The 22,576-nt window shown below is 58.3% G+C and overlaps 1 protein-coding gene across 4 annotated transcripts in view; it reads left to right on the top strand.

Moving 5' to 3' along the window:
• The window catches only part of LOC144936784 (genetic suppressor element 1-like), a 54,171-nt gene that overhangs the window by 7,360 nt on the left and 24,235 nt on the right, over positions 1-22,576 (top strand). For all 4 annotated transcript variants that reach the window (XM_078863926.1, XM_078863927.1, XM_078863925.1 and 1 more), the window contains one exon: positions 22,320-22,550. In XM_078863926.1, the coding sequence (XP_078720052.1) occupies positions 22,322-22,550 (229 nt within the window). In that variant the 5' untranslated portion in view covers positions 22,320-22,321. The remainder of the gene's footprint in view (positions 1-22,319; positions 22,551-22,576) is intronic.

Below are 22,576 nucleotides of genomic sequence, written 5' to 3'. Positions count from 1 at the left end.
GCGATGTTACTCCTATCGTGTTAGAGAATGGCCCACATAAGTAGATACCACAGAATTACATCTGAGATCCCTTCCAGTGACTTTTTTTTATCCATTTACTCGGTGTGGTGTCACACTTTTCCACACGCTCTGATTCTGATCGATTGAAGTCAAACCGATGTTTTAAAGTCCCATCGTCGGCATTTGGTTAAATGAACGAAAACAAGTCCAAAATGAATTTTATATAACGTCTGTAAGTTGACAATGAAAGTGAGTTATGCAACAGCCTTACTAAGCACGTGGTTACATGATCCACTTGTATTCGCCGTACACAGGGAACCGTTGTTCCTAAAACAAATCCTCAGTCACGGTAGAAGAGTGCGGTACTGGATCGCCGTACCAAGTCACGGTACTGGATCACGGTACCAAGTCACGGTACCAAGTCACGGTACCAAGTCGTGGTACCAAGTCACGGTACCAAGTCACGGTACCAAGTCACGGTACCAAGTCACGGTACCAAGTCGTGGTACCAAGTCACGGTACCAAGTCGCGTCCCGTGGCTCCGGGCGGCGACGACGGTGGCCGTGGAAGCGGCCCCGGGCCGCCGTACGGCTCTCGCGCCGCGGGCGAGCGCGAGAGCCGCCATCAATCCCGCGGCAGCCCCGAGCTTTGAAACCGAAGTAAGATCGCGAGCGGTGGCCGGGAGAGCGCGACCCGGCGGACCGAGGGACGCGTGGCGCCCGGGCATGGCGCTCCTCGCTCGGCGATGGGTTCGAGGGGGGAGGCGCGCCGCCGCGTGTCGCGGTTATCGGCTCGCGAGATGTGGAACGTCTCCGGCACTCGCCGACACTGAGGGGCTCAGACTTCGCCCCTGGCGCGAAACGTTTGGCGATTGATGAGGCGCGTGCACGTCTGTGTCGGGCAAGTGACAGCGTCTCGTACTCAAGGTGTAGGGGTAGGGCTATAGCTAGTGGCAGTGTCTGGTTGGTTCTGTTGCTGCTTCTTCTCTTCCACGCTGTCACGGAGCAAACCAGGAAATCGATCCCCACGGGGCCCTGGCGTGACACGCCGCTCAGGGGCCAGGCCCAGGGCGAGGGCTCGGGCCGCCATCCCCCTCGGCCAGGGCCGACCTCTGCCAGCGGCTGTGAGCGGTTCGGAGTGGACCTCGCGCCTCGCGCCGCCGCCGCCGCCTCAGAGGCCCGGGATGTGATTAGTGCCGTGATTAATTACCCGCATCCGCCGCTCTGACAGCCTCGCTGCTGACCCCCAACCCCTGCCATTCTCTCCCAGGATGCCGTGCAGATCGCCCCCCATCGCCGGGAGACGCCGTCTAATTGACACCTCTTAGCGATTTATTTGCATAATCTGCCGAGGCGCGGCATTTTAATTAGCCACGCTGAAGCGGGGACGCAGAGGTTAATTGGTAAATCACGGCTCGGAGTGGTCGGGGCGGCCTGCACTGCCGCTCGCTCTCACTCCCGAGCGGAGAGAGATGACACGGATCGAAACGCGCGCTCGTTGTTCCCCGCGACCTGGCCATGAAAACGCCGCGGGGAGAGAGGGGGGAGCCGTGGGTGGCGGTGGGGGGATGCGTGGCCCGGCGAGAACAAAACACTGCGCGCCTCGATCATTCACCTTCGCCGATGTCGGGTGCCGGTGTTTCTGATGCACAGCATCGTGAGGCTAAATCAGTCACAGCTCGTGGTGGTGGTGGTGGTGACTGTCACAGATACAGGTTCAGATATGTAGGGACACGCACGCACTGACACACAAACACACGGATACACACACACACTCCCAGCTGTCAGTGAGTCTGTGTGCTCTCCCGTGTGTGTGTGTGTTAATAAACACACACGCACACACACGTGTTTATGAACACATGTGTAGCGGTTTAACGGCGACCCCAGTTCGATTCCCGCTCACGGCCAACACCAGTGACGATCATCTTGAACCTGTCCCGGGGCTCCCCTAGGTCAACTTAGCCATAAGAGTATTTGGTGCGTTGTGTAAAACCATCACCACTGGGGATACAAAGACGGCCGGGCGTGGTGTTGGCCACCCACCATTTCGTGTGCCGTGCCGGCCTTCGTATGTGCTCACTAACAGCACTTGCCCAAAAAGTATGTTAAGGCTACACGGGGGACCTTTGTTTTTGTCGAGGGAGCCTCGGCGTCGCTCCCCGAGTGGTGAGTAACGCGCCGCTCCTCCTCACCCACAGCGCGGGAGGGGGGGGGTGCGACCCCCCCCCTCCCGCCACCCCCTGTCGGTCAGCATCACATGCAGCGTGTGCGTGCGGGGGGAGTGGTGGCACAGTGGTTAGCGCACTGCGCTACGGACCCTGCTACACCAGTTCGTTTCCCGCTCACTGCCAATAACGGTGGCGAATATTTGAGCTGTTTTCGGGGCTCCCCTACGTCGACTCAGCCTCGAATTAGTACCTAGTGCAGTCTGTAGACATCAGCATTATAGAGATGAAGGTGGCCGGACGTGTTTTTGTGCGGTGCGGGAATTCAGGGGTGTACTTGCCCAAACGGTCGGTTAAGGCTATACAACGGATCTTTGTCTTTGCGTGCATGCCGGCAGAAGCCGCTAATCCACGGCAAATGTCGTCACTGCCATGAAACATGCACCTCCGGTCTCTCCGTCTCAGTCTTTCCGTGTTTCCAGTCTCTCTGGCTCCAGCCTCTTCGTGTCACGAACATAAAAATTGAGCACTGTGGCTGGTGGGCAGTTACTGGCGGCAATCGTGGTGCAATTTATCCTGGTGCTACTGGGAGTGCTGGTGGCCCTGATGATACTGATGACCCTGATGACCCTGACAGTACTGATGACCCTGATGACTGGTGCTACTGATGACCCTGATGATACTGATGACCCTGATGACTGGTGCTAGTGATGACCCTCATAGTACAGGTGACCCTGATGATACTGATGACCACGATGATACTGATGACCATGATGTCCCTGGTGCTACTGATGACCCTGATGACTGGTGTTACTGATGACCCTGATGATACTGATGACCCTGATGACTGGTGCTAGTGATGACCCTGGTGACTGGTGCTAGTGATGACCCCGGTTGCTACTGATGACCCTGATGACTGGTGCTACTGATGACTCTGATGATACTGATGACCCTGATGACTGGTGCTAGTGATGACCCTGACGGTACTGGTTTGGCCTTGAGAAGTGATCGCCCGTCGTGAGACATTTGCTCGTTACAAACCATCATCGATGTGCCTGATGAGGTCACGCCCGGATTCCTCGAGCTCTGACGATGTCGCTGTGGACCCCCTCCTGTCTGGACGCTCGCGTCTCGTTCAAATAAATATTTTACAAATCCTCCATCAGCTAAACACCCCGACGAGTCTGATGTTGGCTGATGAGACCCCCGCCCCCAGCGAGATGATCGAATTGGCCGCCCCGTGATCCGAATTTGCACCGAGTCGAGTGAGAGTCCCGTGACCCCGCCGCCACCTCCTGCCTGCGGACCCCGGCTGCGGCGACCCCATCCGCAGGGTGCTGGGGGCGGGGGGGGGCTAGACTGTGCTGAGGTGGAGAGCTGTGTTGGGGGTCCAAGCGTTGGGGTTTGGGGGGGCCCCCGTTCAGGGTCGCGTGGCGCCGGGTCTCATCGGCTCGCAGGATCGTGTGCGGGCGGAGCGCACGGTGGGCCCTGAGCTTCAGGTGGGGAGACGACCTCGTGACTGTGGTTGATGGCGAGGCCTCCTGGTTGCGATGAAATCTTCCGGTCTCGATGGGAGCTCGTGGTTGCGATGGGACCTCCTGATTGTGATTCATGATGGGACCTACAGTTTGTTACAGAGCTTATTGCTTGTGATGAGTTCTGATGGCACCTCCCGGTTGTGACCGTCCCTCGTGGTTGTGATTCGGGATGTGGCCTCCTGCCTTTGATGCCTCGTGGTTGTGATGACTCCCGCGTGTCGATGCTGCCGCGCGCTGTGACCCCGGGGTCGCGATTACCGCTGACATTAATGGAAACATTCGTCTAAATTTACGAGGCGGCTTAGCGCCTCCTGATTTACACGGGCCCCGTGATTGGCTCCGAGGTCCCTGCGTGCGTGTGAAGAGCGCCGCGTGGGCCGTGGAACAGGAGGATGAGAGAGAAGGGGAGAGGAGACGGGAGGGAAAACCCCGCGCAGGCTGCGAGCCTCTTACCCTCGTCATCATCACTTGGGTCACTTCGCAGGCGCGGATGAAACAAAGCTACCGCTTCTGGCCTGTACCTCCTGCTCCCCCCGCCTCCAGCTCCGCCATGCCCGCCGCACCCCCGCGCTTCACGTCTGCGCCGGGGTGCGTGCGCTCCCCGCGTCTCGTGGCATCGCGGGGGGCGCGGAGAAGGGCACGGGGGGACTCCCCCCCCCCCGCCCCTTCCCCCGCCCGGGCGCTCCACGCGGCCCCACCCGGAGCCCCGTGGAGTGAAGCGGTCGCGGCGAGGGAAGAAGCCGCCGTCAGCTTGGGGGTCTTTGTCTCCCCGCCTTGTTGAGGTTTCAGGTTGGCTCCCGTCGCGCTGCGGCTTTGCGGGTGAAGCAGCCGCGAGTCGAGCGGCGCGAGGGAACGTGGCGATTGCCGGGCTCCGTGCACCGTGTCGAGGTGTGCGGTGCGGTGACCGTGGCTAGGGAACGTGGTGAGGGAACGTGGTGAGGGAACGTGGTGAGTGCCGGGCTCCGTGCACCGTGTCGAGGTGTGCGGTGCGGTGACCGGGGCGGTGGCGGTGGCAACGGCGCCGGGTCAGCAGAGCGGTTGGCATAAAGCGACCGCCCCTCCTCCTGCTTCTGCTCCACTTATCGGCATGTCCTCAAGCTCACCTCATTCCTCTCGTCCACGTCCTCCCGCTCCTCTTCTTCCTGACCCTTTCTCGACTACACACAGTCTTTCCGCTCTCTTCTCACGACGCTTCCTTCCCCTGTGAGTCCTCCTGCATGTTCACTCACGAGCCTCTTCCCTTCCGCTCAAGTTCCACTCTTCTAACAAATGGAATACGAGGATTAATATTGCATCATACATCGCCGAACCGGGAGAGATGGCGACGGCTTGGAAAGGCCCTCATCCAGCAGTGGATTGATCATGGCCGATGATGACGACGATGATGAATGTTTCTACACGATTCTGAAATTGCTGGAAAGTCCTCTCGGTTAGGAGGCTCGGAATGAGTTGTTTTTATTCAGCACTAATCTCTCAATCTCGCGCCCTTGGCCCGCGCCCTCTTGTAACCAGACTCTCGCGCCCGCCCGCCCGCGCGGCCGCGTTCAGCCGAATCTCAAACACGGTCCAGCGAATCGCTCTAAATGTGGCACGTTCCACGGCCCCACTGGGACGACCGTGGCCGCGTGGGGAGCAGCGGGGGGGCAACGGGGGGGGGGGGGGAGCAGTGGGGGGGGGGCAGCGGTCGCCCGTGGTGAGCGGCGCGACAGCCGTTGCCGCGCCGCGCCGCGTGGGCACGCGCGCCGCGTGGGCACGCCGCGCCGCGTGGGCACGCCGCGCCGCGTGGGCACGCGCGCCGCGTGGGCGCGCCGCGCCGCGTGGGCGCGCCGCGCCGCGTGGGCGCGCCGCGCCGCGTGGGCGCGCCGCGCCGCGTGGGCGCGCCGCGCCGCGTGGGCGCGCCGCGCCGCGTGGGCACGCGCGCCGCGTGGGCACGCGCGCCGCGTGGGCACGCGCGCCGCGTGGGCACGCTGCGCCGCGTGGGCACGCGCGCCGCGTGGGCACGCGCGCCGCGTGGGCACGCGCGCCGCGTGGGCACGCCGCGCCGCGTGGGCACGCGCGCCGCGTGGGCACGCCGCGCCGCGTGGGCACGCGCGCCGCGTGGGCACGCCGCGCCGCGTGGGCACGCCGCGCCGCGTGGGCACGCCGCGCCGCGTGGGCACGCGCGCCGCGTGGGCACGCCGCGCCGCGTGGGCACGCCGCGCCGCGTGGGCACGCGCGCCGCGTGGGCACGCCGCGCCGCGTGGGCACGCGCGCCGCGTGGGCACGCCGCGCCGCGTGGGCACGCCGCGCCGCGTGGGCACGCGCGCCGCGTGGGCACGCCGCGCCGCGTGGGCACGCGCGCTCCAAGGCTGCGGCGATCCACCCGGGAAGCAGGCCCGACCGCGGGGGCGATTGTCGGCGTCGTCTCTCCCCGTGCCAACCCCGCATCCCTCGCTGCGCCTTCATTCGGCCTCCACCACCGACGCTTCCCAGATAAGCTGTCCCCTGCGGAGGCCCAAGGACGGAGGCGTGGCTCTGTGGCCTTTGTCCAAAGCCTTGAGCAGCAGCAGCAGCTCGTCCTTCACATCGTTTCCTGAAGGTTCCACGTGGTTCTCTCTTCTTCGTGGAACACGACCACACGGCCCGGCCGCGTAGTCGAGCCACGCGTTGTTCATTCCGCGCGTCGTTTGGCTCGACGCCCGCGAAACGTCGGACACGCCGTCTGACTTTCCGCTCCACGTGCCCGGGAGTTTCCTTCAGGAGTCAATTGAGCGTCTCGCGCTCTCCGATCGCAGCGACGGCAGCAGCGGCCGGCGACGCCGGTCCAACGGGGCGAGAAAGCCAGAAACTCACTTCAGTGCCTGAAGAAACTCCCTGCAGCACGTGGAGTGAAACGTCGGACATCGCACGACTAGAGAGGCCGCGCGGCAGCGGGGTCGGGGCTCGGTGTTGTTGCCATGTGTGCGGGCGGGCGTGCGTGGGGTCACGGCTGGTCGCGGCGTGTGCACTTAGTCCTCCTGAAGCCTGGCTCCCGGTTGCTCGCCGTGTTTGCTCCGAGCAGAAGGGCGACTCGCTCGCTCGCTCGAGAGTTTGCCCAACGCGGGCGACCCGCGGGGAGGCTACGCGGGAGGTGGCCTCAAACAGAGCAGGAGGAGGATGATGAGGTTAAGGATGAGGTGGTGGTTTGAGATGGAGGAGGTGTTGACAATGGATTAAGAGGCAGGAGGTTCCATGCTGGAGTAGACGGTAAGAAGGTGGTGGTTGTGGTTTGACCCGGAGAATGATCTCACTTTGAAAGGCATAGAGGAGGTGCAGCTGGATTGGGACAGAGGAGGTGCCGTGTTCGAGCTGAGGGGAGGAGGAGGTGGTGGCTGCTTTGGATTGAGCTCGAGGAGCAGCAGCAGCAGGAGGAGGAGGTGGAGGAGGAGGTTTTGGAGGTTTTTCCAGGAGCGTGACCAGGAAGCATTGTGGGCACTGGCCAATCCGAGGTGGGGGGTGATGGGGACTCCCGCTCCCCCACCTTTAGACCCCGAACATCGGTATTGATCGATCTTTACCACAGATACAACACCAATGGTTATTGGTTATTGTTCACGTGTGTCCTTGTGTGTTAACGCGTGTGTGTGTGTGTGCACGTGTGTGTGGGGAGTGGTGGCGTAGTGTTGAGTGTGCCGCGCTACGAACCCAGCAACCCGGGTTAGATTCCCGCTAATGGCTAACACCATTGAAGTCCTGGGCCTCTCCTAGGTCGACTCAGCCTCGATTGAGTACCTGGCACGATGTTTGGACATCACCACTGGGGATACAAAGGCGGCCGAGCGTGGTGATGTGTGCCGTGGCGGACTTCATAGGTGCTCGCTAACAGCACTTGCTCCAGACATATGTTAAGGCTATACGGGGGATCTTTGTCTTTGTATGTATTGAGCAGTATGTGTGTGTGGGTATGTGTGCGGTGTGTATTGGGCTGTGTGGGCTGTGTGAGGAGGAGGAGGAGGGTGCATTTTGAGGCAATTATTTTTCCATTTGCTTTTATTCTGGGTAACAGCACGAGCTGCGACGCCATCTCCACAGCCAGGGTGTGCAGACCTCGGGAGCGCACGCATCTGCATGCATTCTGCACATGTACACGTGCTGTATCTATGCATGTACACTGCACAGCATACTCAGGTGGGGGGCGGTGGTACAATGCAGTAGAGTCAGCGCGATGCGCGACGAACCCGGCGAACCGAGTTCGATTCCCGCTCACGGTCAACACCAGTGCCGATTATCTGAACCGGACCTGGGCCTCCCCTAGGTCGACTCAGCCTCAAGTGAGTACCTGGTGCGATATGTGGACATCGCCACTGGGGAGACAAAGGCAGCCTGGCGTGGTGACGGCCACCCACCCCATGGTGTGCCGGCCTTCGTGGCACTTGCCCCAACAATCGGTTAAGGCTATACGGGGGATATTTGACTTTGTATACCCGTGCCTCCTGGGTCAGTCCCGCGACCTGCCAGAAGCGAGCTTTCCGCACTTCACGCGAGGGCCTTAAAAGTGCACCCAGCCTGGCACAATTGCCGCGGTGACGCCACCACCACTTAAGGGTGGACGGCAGCAGTTGCCGTCGTTGTATGTTGAGCAGCTGCGCGTGTCTCTGTGATGCCAGCTGCGGGGCGAGCATGTCGCTGGGGGGGACCCTGGTGTTGGGGTCGCGTGAGTGGGGAGCGCCGGGCCCCCCGTGAGTCGGGAGCCCCCCCCTCTCGCACCTCTCCCACACACGCGGCCACATCTGCGAATCTCGCGTTCATTAAAAGCCCATTGTTGAGCCGATATATTTAGGAATTCTTACAACGTCAACACAACCGTGACAAATCATCATCGTCGTCAGCCTTGGTCAATCCACTGCTGCATGAAGGGCTCTCTACTGGCCACCACCTCCCACAATCCTGCGATGGAACAATCCACCCAGCATCTGCACTCAAGTTGACTTCATCGCTCCATCTCCACAGGGACGGGCCCTCTCGAAATGCATTTAATTCCTTGGCTGCGAACTCATAACGGGGTTTTCATTTTAAAGATCCCATAATTATATTTTTAAATATCGCAAATTTTGGACTTTTTTCTCATTTGTATCTCATTCTGACTTTTGTAAACGGGCAGTTGGTCTCCCCCACAGGGGCAGTGAAGGTCCTGGTTGGGTCTCCTTGACTTTACGACTGTTCGGTGCCTTCATTCAGTTTGGCTACGTGGACCCTCAGGGTCTTCAGCAACCTGGGCCTCATGGATGCCCAGGTCTCATGACACCAGGCCATGCGAGTGCAGGGCCTTCGCAGCGCTGGGCCTGCGTGAGACAAGGGCCTTCGGGACACTGGGCCACGTTGAGACTCGCACGGGGGCCTCGTGACGCAGGCTCTTCAGGCCCCTGGGTTGGGAACAGGGTTGCCATCTGTGCTGGTGTTCTCAGGATCATCCTCTTGTCGAGGAAGCTGTTGTCCTGGGAAATCAGTTGCGTAACAACAACAGTAATAGCTACTCAGAAAGATGATGCGTCTATGTGCAGTTCTCCCCTATTCTGATATTGGGAGACCCTCTTATGTGGAACTTCTTTTGTACCGTACATAGACAACCATGTTCATCCCCAGGTATGTCCCAGATTTTTTTAATACCCTAATCGGTGGTGATGTCACCACGGTGCTTGTGCCAGGCTAGGTGCACCTTGAGGCCAGGTTAAGTGCCGAAAGCTATCTGGCAGATCAAGGGACAGACCCAGGTGTAATGAGTTGACCGATGTGCTGGGCTGGGTGCAGCAGGTCACGGGACAAACCTAGATGTTATGGGTTGAATGATGCCCCAGGTTTTATGGATTAAGTGGTTGAGATGATCGCAGATGCACCTCCTGTGCCAACAGACCGATAGACTCACAGAGACCCATAAATTCAGGCCCCTGTCCAACAACAAAGCGTCTCTCCACCGCTGTCTTCGTACCGCATCCGGTACAATGGCCGACAGCGCAACACTGAGAGATGTGCGGTACAAACGCGAAAACTTGCACGACTGTGTCACGCATTGCGCCCTGCATGGGCCATCCCTGCCCGGCGCTGGCGCTGAGTGTGATTAAGAGTTTGCGTGTCCAGCGCTGGCGGTGTTGGTGAACACGGTCGCCAGAGCCCTCACCGTGGCCCGCTCCCCACGGGACGCACTGCCAAATATGCTCAAGGCGTGACAGCTCAGACTGTTATGATCTGTGGTCAAGCAGAATTGTTCGGCTGCCAAGTCCGATTACCAGACTAATTCCTCAGCGCGTCCTTCCCACGATCTTTACGCAAGCTTAGCACTGTGCGCGCAAGGTGTTGTCCCGTACAGTAGACCCCCTGCACTCGCTCTGCCATCTGGATTATGTAAATGCCTGTGGCGGCGTAAAAGCCTGAGAGAGGCCGTAAAAATATGAAATATGACCGCGCCTTTCATGCGCTCTCTTCCCCCCCCCCGCTCCGTCTCTCCACGCATTACAGCTTCGCACTTCTTCTCGCAACCTGTTGAAGACAAAGGCGGCACTGAATGGCCAGACGGGTCGTTTGTAGTCTTAATGCGCTCGTAATGACGAAAACGTTTTGCCTTTTTGGATTTATCGCCGTTCCGCCGTGGGACCGTGGTCCGCCCGCAGATTGTTTTGTGTAACTGTCAACGCGTGGCCTTGCGCGGCACAAACCCCCACGCCGCTCCCCTCAACGCCGCCGCGGGCGCGTTGAGATTTACACGCACGGCGCGCCCACGGAGCGGCGCACTGTATTCGCACGCCTCTGGAACTGTTTAGGAGCTTGGCCGCCCCTCGCCCTGGCCCTGCTTCACATCAGAGACGGTGGACACGGCCCAGCGTGGGCCCCGCCGTGGGGGGAGGCGGCCCCCAGGCGTAAACCCGGGACCCGTAACCGGCGTGCGCGCGCGTGAGCCCGCGTCTTTCTATCCATGTTTGCCTGGGGATGGCATGGCACTGCGAATGAGCACGACGACCGCTTCCCAATGACAAATTACTTTAAGAGGACTCCGGGTGGCGCAGGGTTCAAGTGCGCTGAGCCAACACCTCAGAGAGCCTGGGTTTGAATCTTGAGTTTCGGACGCCCGACCGTGATCGATCTGAGTTTTCAAGTGGGAATTGAGTTGGTTATTCTTAGCCCAGTCACCCGACGGCAGCACAAATATACAACGCGTTAAATCTGAGTTTCACTTGGCTTCATCGCTGCTCTGAGGATTAAAATATATCGGTTTGACGGCCATGTGAAATATTTATCTGTAGCGGGACGTGTGGGAAAGCGTGTCCACTAATGTGTGGATGAAAAACGTCACTTGAAGGGGTCTCGGAAACAGTTCTGTGACCTCTCCTTCCATGGACCATTCTCGAACACGGGGGAGATGAGCGGGTCTGCGAGAGCGCACCCGATGCACACGTCGTTGTCTCGGAACGGTATGGCCGATAGCCACATTTAAATTGGGCAAAACCCCAAAACAATGAAAACTATGGGGGCACGTCATGTGGTGAGCTTGGAGTGCTTCGACAGGCAACCAGTTTCCCCACCGCTCTCCTTTTCGAGGGCCATAAATTCGAGGAGGGCCCTAGTCTTGGGTGGCTTGAGAGGATTCCTTCGAATCCCAGGTCACAGACAGAAAAAACCCACATATCCCCATCACTGTATATAATTACCCCAGCCACTTGAGTTAAATATCCGGCAAAGGCTAAATAGCAGTTGCGAGTGACGTCACAGCTGGTCCTGGGTCCTCCTTTGGCCACGACGGTGCCTTTCAACCGCCGCTTCTGCTGATCGGTAAAAGCGGGCATGTCCATTGGGCATGTCCATTACACATGTGTGCGCCACTCTGCTGATGGGCGAGGGACCGGTGGGCGAGGGGGAGTCGCTCAGTCCCGCTCATGCCCAGGCACATTCCACCAGAAGCATTGGACACAGCCTGCACCATCTCCGGATCGCGCGCACTGCTCCACCCCGTGACCTTAGCTCGCTCACGATGACGGCTGTTGGCCAACACCGCACCTGGCTCGAGCAGCGATTGTTAGAGAATCTGGCGGCGCCGGACGGTGAGGCGTGGGCGAGCGGGGTGACCACGTCGTTACACTTGGCTGCCTGGTAGAGCGTCGATTTTGAAAACACTTGTCAAGGCACGCGGGGGAGAGGGAGCTGGCGATAGGGAATGGGCTCTCGCCAAGAGCAGACGCTGCTGGCCTCTCAACGATGCTGGGAATGCCGGGGCAGGGATCCGTGCCGTGCCCGGCCCGGGTCCGTGTTTCGGCTGAGCGGACTCGGGGGAGGGCAGCAGGGAATCAATTGCAACGTGAGCCGTACCGCTCTGCGTTTCCCATTATAACAGTTTAACATCAATTTGGCACGCGCACCAAATATTCTCATTACCGGCATTCTAGTTATATGATGGTAATGGCATCTAATGGGTGGATATTGATTGAAGAGGGGATTTCTGGAGTCGTTGCTTTGTTGTCGATGGGGACGCCGAGTGCCTCTTGCCGATCCCACGCCGGGCGGAGGCCGTTGGTGGGGCCATCCGGGTCGGGCCTCGTAGACCGCTGCCGCCTTCACCGTTGTCGGGGGACTGGAGACTGAAACCTGTCCGTGCACCCGGCTCGGAAAATCCATTCGCTGCAATTGGCGTCCGGTGTCTTCTTGCTTTGAAGCGGTTCTGGAGCCATTGCTCACGGATAGAGGAGTATATTGTCTACGCGTCGCCGACTGGTTTTTGAGATCAATAGCTGTCACTGCCTTGACATTTAATCCACTGGAGCTGCACATGTGCAGGAATAAACAAGCAGCTGCTTGGCTTGGTGGTGGCTTGCCGCGCGTCACGCCCACCGCTGGTGCCGGGAGCTCGAGCCAGCGCCGCCGCTCGTGTTCTCCGCCGCCCGCTCCCCTCTCACGCGACCCGCCCTCCGCCGCCACTGGGATTTTCCCCTGTTTTCATTTATTACGATTTTCTATCCCGAATCTGGGCCATCCTCAAAACACCACGCGGAGGAGGTTTTTGGCGGCGCTAACGTGCGGTTGTCGTGGCTGCTGCCTCGGACTTTCGGTGCGTGCGGTTGAGCGCTGCCTGCTCGGGCCTCTCCTGGGCCCCTGCGGCACCGGCGCCGTCACCCCTCCCCGTGTGCCCGGCACACCGCGGCCTCGCTGAACCCCGTGCAGAGTTTGTATTTATTTCTCGTATCTCCGATTCCCATCTGGCGAGCAGCTGGGGTCAGCTGGCCCAGGGGCTGCGGCCGCGCTCCCTGGAATGCGAGGCCAAGAGACGCGGCGTGGCCTCCAGCCCGAGGGGTTGCAAATGCCACGGCAGGTACGCCGCGGAGACGGCCGTGGCGCGCACGGTCCGCTAGCGTGGTCGGTGGCCCACGGCGCCCAACTCTTCCAGCGTGTTGCCGCGGGGGCTTCGCGAGCGCGTGCTGCCGTGCACCAAGATGCCTTTTCGCCTCGGACTTTGATCGCGATCGTCAACGTGGGGCGTGGTAGGGCGCAGGGGCGTGGGAGGGAGCGCTATGGCGTCACCAGCCAGGCCGATAAGGGGTGTCCAAGACGCGCAGAGTAGACGTGGGACGATAAGGAGCTGACTCGGTGTCAGGATCAAGTTCGCTTTCCCGGTGGCAACGTGACGTGCGCTTACAAGTTGATCAAAGCTTACGTCTCTCTCTGTCTCACTGGGTTTTTTTCTCTCTCGCCATCTCGTTGGCCCGACTGTCGGCTTCACTAACTGTCCGCGCTGGCGCTATTTTGGACGGGGCCAGCTCGAGCGCGGGGTCAGCCCGCACCTGTCAGTTGCGCTTACCCAGCAGCACCCGGCTGACCGGGCGCCCCCTGCCCTCCCGCCGCCGTGCGGCCCTCCCACTCCCTCGCCCTCCCTCCCTCCCGTGGGGCCAGAGGCAGAGAGCGTGTCAAAATGGATTTATCTGGCTGCCACAAGTGCTGTTAGCTATTTTTAAGGCTTGACACGTTTCACTTGTCGTTTAGCCGTCGTTAGTCTATGTACCCAACGAGAGGCTCTTGAAAGCGCCGGCTGAACCCACGGAGCGGCGGGGGGGCAAGGGCCGCTCCGGTTTTTGGAGCTTCCACTGGGAGCTGCCGCCGGGGCCCTCGGTTTAGCCACTGCTCACGCGCGACATTGCGCACGCTTCTCCAGCAACAGCAGAGGCAGCAGCAGCAGCAGCAGAAGCTATTGTTTAGGTGACTGATTGCACGTCAGGCATTTGTTAATGGACCACCGGGTGTTCAATTCGTCCTTCTGCATCTGTTAAGGCTGTTTCAGCTGTTGAGCTTCTGCGGTGGCAGGATTTCTGGCAGGGGCATCCTCCCCGATTGCACTGCGAGCCCAGCGGCGGACTTTTGGTGTCAATTTAGTGGCAAATAAAGTGCTGAGCCAATTACGAAACGCCGTGCACAATAACCGTATGCTTTGGCCGCAATCGGCTGGGCACCGGGAGTGTTTGGATGATGCTGTGTGTATGAGTGTGCGACAAGGGCAGGACCCTGGCAACGAAGGTGGCATGGGTCAGCCACTCGGACTATAATATGTCTCCTCCACGCTAATTATTAGTCGTTACGCTCCTTAGTCACGGTGCAAATTTGGGATTGCTTATTTACCACTGTTTATTTACCAAGATGATAACATTTACGATACAGCGTGCGACACGGCGCGATGCACCTACTCTGTTGCGCGGCTCGTACGTGAACCAAAGACGCGCTGCCAGATGTCACCGGGGGTGGCTGCTGGAGGCGGCTTCGGGAGCAGGGATGGTGGGCAGGGACTGAGGATACGGCCGCGGGACGGCGGTCCGTGGGAGGCGCGCGGGGGACGGCACTGGGACACCGCAAAATGCGGAGGGCACGTGGGAGGCGCCAGAAGTGGGTCAGACCCTACCTGCGGAGCACGCGGGGGTCAGTGGGGATGGATCTCAGCCGGGTCTCTGCGGGTCAGCGACCCAGAAAACATGTCTTCAACTGGCACACCACGCCCAGTGTACCTCTCACTGTGGCTGTGGCTACTAAAGTCACGTGCCAATAACTCCAGTCCAGCAGCCATGTATTCACTGGGAAATGTAACCCTGCCGGGCAGACACTACGCAGCAGACACTGCAAGTGGGAGACTATACATGGAACACGGATGCTACACGTGGGACACAGACGATATACGTGGGATGCAGTCGGACATTTCATGTGAGACACAGTCGGTTACTACACGTGGACACAGACCTTAAACGTGGGACACTGCATGTGGAACAACCATCAGACACTGCACGCGGGACACAGACAAACACTGCACGTGGGCACCCATCAGACGCTCAATGGGAGCCCGCCAGCTTCACCCGGTGTCGTGCAAATTGAAATGTGCGCTGCCGCGGGGGTGCAAATTGCTCTCGATAATTCTGGCAGCAGCCATTAAGCCTGGAAGGAGCCGCTGCTTCCGTCCTCCCCGTGCATGTATTTGGTGTTTCTGGGGAGCGGTGGCGCAGTGGTAAGCGCACTGGGATACGCTCCCGGTGGCGATTATCTGAACCAGTCCTGGGCCTCCTCTAGGTCGAATCAGCCTTAAATGAGTACCTAGTAAAGTGTGTAAATATCGCCACTTGGAAGATAAAGGCGGCGAGGTGTGGTGTTGGCCAACCAACCCTCTCGTGTGCCATGCACTGACAGTTCTGTCGAGGCTGTAGTACGATGGATCTTTGTCTTCTGCTCTCTGTGTCCGTGTTTTCCTATGTTTGCATTTGTGTCTCTCTGTTTTGTGTGCGTGTGTATTTCCGTGTGTGTCTCTCTATGTGTGTCTGTGTGTCTTTGCCTGTCTATCTCTGCGTGTCTATCTATGTGTGTAGAAATCTCTGTATATCTGTGTTTGTGTGTATCTGTGTGTGTCTGTCTTTGTCTCCATCGTGGTTTAGTGGTAATTAATTGAAGGTGGAGGGGTTACCAGCCCCTCACACTCATCCGTGGAGGGATGCAGGCAAGGCCGATGAGTCAGATACCTTCTATGGCCTCTTGTTACAGGTGCTAGCTAAAGTGGCCCCTCGGGATAGAGTCATCTTGTTGGGTGACTTCAATTCCCGAGTTGGTGATGATGCTGGCACCTGGTCTGGAGTGATAGGAAGGCATGGGCCAGATCGCCTCAATAACAACGGCAGGAGGCTGCTAGATTGTTGTGCAGCCCATGGGCTTGTAATTACCAACGTGCTGTTCCGGCATCAGCGCATCTACACAACATCATGGATGCATGCCGGGTCAAAGCAAGAACATCTGCTGGACTACATAGTGACAGAACACCGTATGCGGGTCCATGTCCTTGACACCAGAACCTACCGTGGAGCTGATCTGCCCACGAACCATCGACTTGTCATCTGTAAGATGCGCCTGCCATTCTTCCACTCCAGTGGTGGGTGTCCACCCAGAACCCCATTCAACCCCTAAGTGGCATGGTCTCAGCTAGCTGATGAAAGTTGCAAGCGAGAATTTCATCATCGATTGCAGCTGGGGTTGGCATCGTCCCCCACTCATCCTGATGTCGAGGGAAAATGGGCGAGGTTTAGGACTGTGGCTCATGCAGCTGCAATGACTGCTCCAGACCTCCCCAGAGACCCTGGCTGACAGAAGAGGTGTTCAAACTGGCTGAGAAAAAGCTACAGGCCCACTCATCGGCTACAGCATCCCACGTTGGAGAATGAGGAGGCTTACCGCAGCCTTCGCTCGGAGGTTCGGAGGGCCGTGAGGTGCTGCAAGGATGGGTGGTGGTCGCAGGTTGCTGAGGACATGGAGTCTGCCTAAATGGCCCGCGATCACAAATCGCTCTTTAATTCCATAAAAAAGTAACCTGCAGCGCCACAGCTATTACCATCATTAGGGAAAAGAAAGGTGATCCAATCTCAGACCCCCAGGAACAGGTTTACAGATTTGCTGAACATTTCTGTAAGGTCCTGGGGGAGGGGAAATCTCTCAGCCAGGAAAAAATCATGGCACAAAGTGGGGATAACCCTGCTGAGGCTGCGGTGCCTAAAATATTGGAGGAGGAAGTCACCCCCTGTGAGTGGCTGGCTGAGGTGCCATCTGTTGAGGAAGTACTGAAGGCGATCCGGAGTCTGAGACCAGGAAAGGCACCGGGCAGAGATGATCTCCCAAGCGAAATGCTGAGGGAGGGTGGCGTTTGTGCACAGACTGCCCTATATGACATCATAACAACAGTCTGGGCCACTGGATGGGTTCCGCAAGATTGGAAGGAAGCCCTGGTGGTCCCCCTCTTTAAGAAGGGGTACCGCACAGACTGTAACAACTACAGGGGCATCTCACTCCTCAGTGTGCCGGGAAAGGTCCTGGCAAGGATTATTCAACATCGCCTTGCTAGGCACGCTGAGTAGAGGCTTGCGGGGCCCCAATGCGGTTTCAGGAAAGGGCGGTCCTGCACAGATGCCATATTTTCTGTCCGTCTGCTACAGCAGAGGTGTAGGGAATTTCAACAAGACCTACATCTCTGCTTTATTGGCCTGGTCATGGCCTATGATACCATCAGTAGGCCTGGGCTCTGGGTTGTTCTTCGTGCTTCCGGAGTCCCTGATCCTCTGGTCACGATCATTAAGGACCTTGATGATGGTGAGCGGGCCCGGGTTAAACTACGTGGCCGGGAGTCAGAGCCTTTCCCTGTACACCTTGGGGTGCGACAGGGATGTCCTCTGGCTCCCACATTATTTAACATCTATTTTGACCACGCAGTTCATGAAGCGTTCAATAGCTGTACCGGGGGAATCTCCATTTGGTACAGATATAATGGGAGGTTGATCGATGCCCAGGTGTAATCAAGGGATGGCTCCCTATTGGTCAACGACGTTATGTATGCCGATGATTTGGTAATAGCTGCTCATTCAGAGGAGTAGTTGGAGACGCTGCTGCTGAGACTGGAGCGTGCCACTAAGAGGTGGGGCCTTACCATCAGCCCCACCAAAACTAAGCACCTGCCTGGGTATTTTGTACCATGGGACACTCCACCCCCACAACTCCCAATCGATGATGGGGCAGTAGTGGAGAGAGTTGAGAGTTTCCCATACCTGGGCAGTGTGCTTATGACCGGCTCCAGTTTAACAGAAGAGGTCTTACTCCGAATCAGTCGAGCGGCAATATCTTTTCATCGGTTGCGTAACGCTGTGTGGAAGCTACCTGGTCTGTCGCTCCGCACGAAGCTTCAGGTCTTCTCGGCCACAGTCATTTCCTCCCTTCTCTATGCTTGCGAAATGTGGACCCCCCTAATGGAGCATCTTCGCCGGTTGGAAATATTTTGGCTGGCCTGCCTACGATCCATCCTGGGTTTAACCAGGCTGGATTGTGTGAGGAGCTCACAAATCCTTGAAAGATCTGGGCAAAGTCCCATCGGTGAGCTCCTCCGGCAGGCAAGGCTGCGTTGGCTGGGTCATGTAGCCCGCATGCCCAGCCACCGCATGCCTAAACAGCTTTTGTTCGGCCAGATCAAGGGGGCTAAACGGGCGTGGCACGTGCTAGAGAAGAGATGGAGTGATGTGGTACAGGAGGACGTGGAGCTGAGTGGACTTGCCGATAACTGGTACCAGCGGTGTCAAGATCGGCCTCTGTGGAGGAGGCTCGTGAAGGGCGCTACTGGGCAGTTGGAGGCAGTCGCCCTCCAACAACAACGGAGGGCGGAGGAGCGACGCTCACAACAACGAGCGGAGCGTCGGGTGGCTAAAGCACAGCAAATTGGTACAGTAGGGGGCACAGGTGGTGCATCAGCCAGTCATCTCGGTCATCTCGGTCAGTCGACCCGTGGCACCTGGGTCTGCCCCGTGACCTCCTGCCAGCGGGCGTTCGACACTTCACGTGGCCTCAAGGTGCACATGGCCTGGCACAAGCGCCGTGGTGACGTCACCGCCACTTAGTGGCGAATGGCGGTTGTTGTTGTCTGTGTGTGTGAGAGTTATCGTGTTTTCCGCGCCTTATTCCCCGGGGCAAGGGGGATGGGGGCAGTCAAAACCTTCGCGTTCCTCACCCCAGCGCCCCTCTCCATCACCTTATGTCCTGTCACTCCTTTTGTCTCTTAAACTACAACTATTTTCATTTTACCAGGTCAGGCCCACCCAGCTCTTCGTATCTCTCCTCATCTTGTTCATCTTTCTGACACCCCCCTCCCGTCCCCTAAACTCCCCTCATCCCTCACCTCCTTACCCATCTCCCTACCCCCGATTCCCCATCTCCCCTCATCTATAGACTTCCTCATAACCCCTCATCTTCTCACATCTCTTATCCTCTTTATCTCTCTTCACTCCTCATCACCCGCTCTCTCGGCTCCTATCACCCGATCATCCCACGCGTCTGCCCTCGTCCCCATTCCCCTCGTCTCTAAACCCCCCTCTCACCTCCCCTCTTTTCTCTCATCTCCCCTCGCCCTCCCATCTTCATCTTCCCTCACCCACTCACCCTCACCCACTCACCCCCACCCACTCACCCCCACCCACCCGCACCCTCACCCACCCTCCCACCCTCCCACTCACCATCACCCTCCCTCCCCCACTCACCCCCACCCACCCTAACCCACTCACCCCCACCCACCCTAACCCATTCACCCCCACCCACCCTCCCCCACCCACCCTAACCCATTCACCCCCACCCACCCTCCCCCACCCACCCTAACCCATTCACCCCCACCCACCCTCCCCCACCCACCCTAACCCACCCACCCCCTCGTCCCCCCGCCCCGCGCTCCCCCCGCAGCGATCTCTGGAGGGAGTGAGACGCCGCCGCCGCCGCGGGCGGTAAAGCAGACGGACAAACATCGAGTTAGACAGGGAGAGAGAGAGAGCGGCAGACACACACCGAGACAGACATGGGAGGAAGGCGGCGTGGTGGATCATGATGATGATGAGGAAGAGGTGCCTCCTCTCGCCGCGCCGCCCATTTGCATGCGAGGCCGCGGCCTCCGTGGCTCCGCCGCCCGGGTCAGGGTTCGTGGTGAGAGGGGAGGCGGCGTCGCCATTCATCGCTGATCGCTAATTAGCCGCGACTGCTAATTACTGAGCGTCGCGTTTGAGTTAGAGCCGCGGGCTCTCGTCGGGGGCACGAGCGGGGCAAGGGGCATTCACCCTCATCATCATCACCATCATCATCACTACCATCACCACCATCATCATCACCACCATCATCACCACCATCACCCTCATCATCATCACCATCACTACCATCACCATCACTACTACCACCACCATCACTACCACCATCATTACTACCACCATCATCACTACCACCATCATCACTACCACCATCAACATCACCATCATCACTACCACCATCATCACCACCACCATCATCACTACCACCATCACCACCATCATCACCACCATCATCACTACCACCATCACCACCATCATCATCACCACCACCATCACCACCACCATTATCATCACCACCACCATCATCACCACCACCACCATCATCATCATCACCACCATCATCACCACCACCATCATCACCACCATCATCATCATCACCACCACCATCATCACCACCACCATCATCACCACCATCATCACTACCACCATCACCACCACCATCACCACCACCATCATCACCACCATTATCACCACCACCATCATCACCACCACCATCATTATCACCACCATCATCACCACCACCATCATCATCACCACCACCATCATCACCACCATCATCACCATCATCATCACCACCACCACCATCATCACCACCACCATCATCACCACCATCATCACCATCATCACTACCATCATCATCGCCACCATCACCATCGCTACCATCATCATCGCCACCATCACCATCACTATCATCATCGCCACCATCACTACCACCACCTTCATCACTACCACCATCACTACCACCACCATCAACATCATCACCACCACCATCATCATCACTACCACCATCATCATCACCACCACCATCATCATCACCACCACCACCATCATCACCACCACCATCATCACCACCACCATCATCACCACCACCACCATCATCACCACCACCACCATCATCATCATCATCACCACCACCACCATCATCACCACCACCATCATCACCACCATCATCACCATCATCACTACCATCATCATCGCCACCATCACCATCGCTACCATCATCATCGCCACCATCACCATCACTACCATCATCGCCACCATCACTACCACCACCTTCATCACTACCACCATCACTACCACCACCATCAACATCATCACCACCACCATCATCATCACTACCACCATCATCATCACCACCACCACCATCATCACCACCACCATCATCATCACCACCACCACCACCATCATCACCACCACCACCACCATCATCACCATCATCATCACCACCACCATCATCATCATCATCACCACCACCATCATCACTATCATTACCACCATCATCACCACCACCATCATCACTATCATTACCACCATCATCACCACCGCCATCGTCATTATCACCATCATCACTATCACCATCACTACCACCATCATTATCACCACCACCACCACCATCATCATCAGACCCGCCCCGCTGGCGGTGAAGCCGTCAGCCACGGGCCAGCCAGGGGTGAGCGAGGGGATGAGGGTGGAGCGAGGGGATGAGGGTGAGGGAGGGGATGAGGGTGAGCGAGGGGATGAGGGTGAGCGAGGGGATGAGGGTGAGCGAGGGGATGAGGGTGAGGGAGGGATGAGGGTGAGGGAGGGATGAGGGTGAGCGAGGGGATGAGGGTGAGCGAGGAGATCGCGTTGAGGAGATAAGGGTGAGTGAGGGGATTTGGGTGGGTATAGGGATGGGGTGAGTAATGGGGGTGAGTGAGGGGGGATATTGGTGAGTGATGGGGTGAGAGTTGAGTGAAGGGACATGGGTGAGTAAGGGGATGGGGGTGAGGTAGTGCGGTGATTTAGTGAATATACTGTAGTTGGGTGATGTAATGAACGTCAGGTGAGGTAATGAGTGTGGTTGAGGGAGGTAATATGGTGTGAATAAATGTGTGGTGAGTGATTTTTTGGGTCAGGCAGTGAATGTGAGGCAGTGAATGTGGGGAAGTGAATGTTGATGGAATATTTACTCTGAGAACGGTAGTATGTGGCTTCGGTACAGTGCACTGTGCCAACACACTTGAAATTGTTTCCTGTTTTCCCGAGGTCGCGCTCGTTGCCCAGCACTTCCTCGGGAGAGAGCCCCACGCTGCCGGTGTCATTGCGGCCCCGTGGCCTCCAGGGTCGGTCCGGTGTCACCCTGTGCCTCGGAAATACGGTGGCCTCGGGACACCCGTGTGTTCAGGCTCACGTTCAGGCTCGCGTTCAGGTTCACGGTGTCATCGGGGTCAAACAGGTCAATATTTAATTTCTTATTTTATATTTTCTAAGTCGCTGGAATTGGTGGCACGCGACTCGTAGTCACAGCCATGGCGAGTGGTGTGCTGGACGTGGTGTTGCTGGGTGGAAATACGTTTCAGATCGTGCTGCACGTGGAGTGAAACGTCGCAAATTGCAAACGAACAGCCCTCGGTGCAACCCGAAAAGACACGAGAGAGCTGCACGGCACAACGGCGAAATCCTACGCAGTAGTTTTCTTTAGGGGGGGATCCTTATCTTTTCCTTGTTTTTTTGTTCCAGGCATGAGCCATGAGCGCAAGCCAAGCTCCTTAATGGCGTCAGCTCCACGCAGCACGGCCACCGTGGTGCCCCTGGTGCCCTCCCCCCTGGGCGTGATGGCGCACGCCGGGGGTGCCCACCACCTGCTGCCCGCTGGCCTCTCCGGCGGGCCCCGTGCCTCCAGCTTCGCCGCGGCCCTGCGTGAACTCGCCAAGCACGCCGAGGAGCCCAAGGGCGGCCTGGGCCTCCAAGGTATTCCATGCGTCGCCAACGCTTTC

The sequence above is a fragment of the Lampetra fluviatilis genome, chromosome 17 (assembly GCF_964198595.1).
Source record: "Lampetra fluviatilis chromosome 17, kcLamFluv1.1, whole genome shotgun sequence".
Taxonomy (NCBI): domain Eukaryota; kingdom Metazoa; phylum Chordata; class Hyperoartia; order Petromyzontiformes; family Petromyzontidae; genus Lampetra; species Lampetra fluviatilis.
This window is presented reverse-complemented; position numbering and strand designations above follow the sequence as displayed.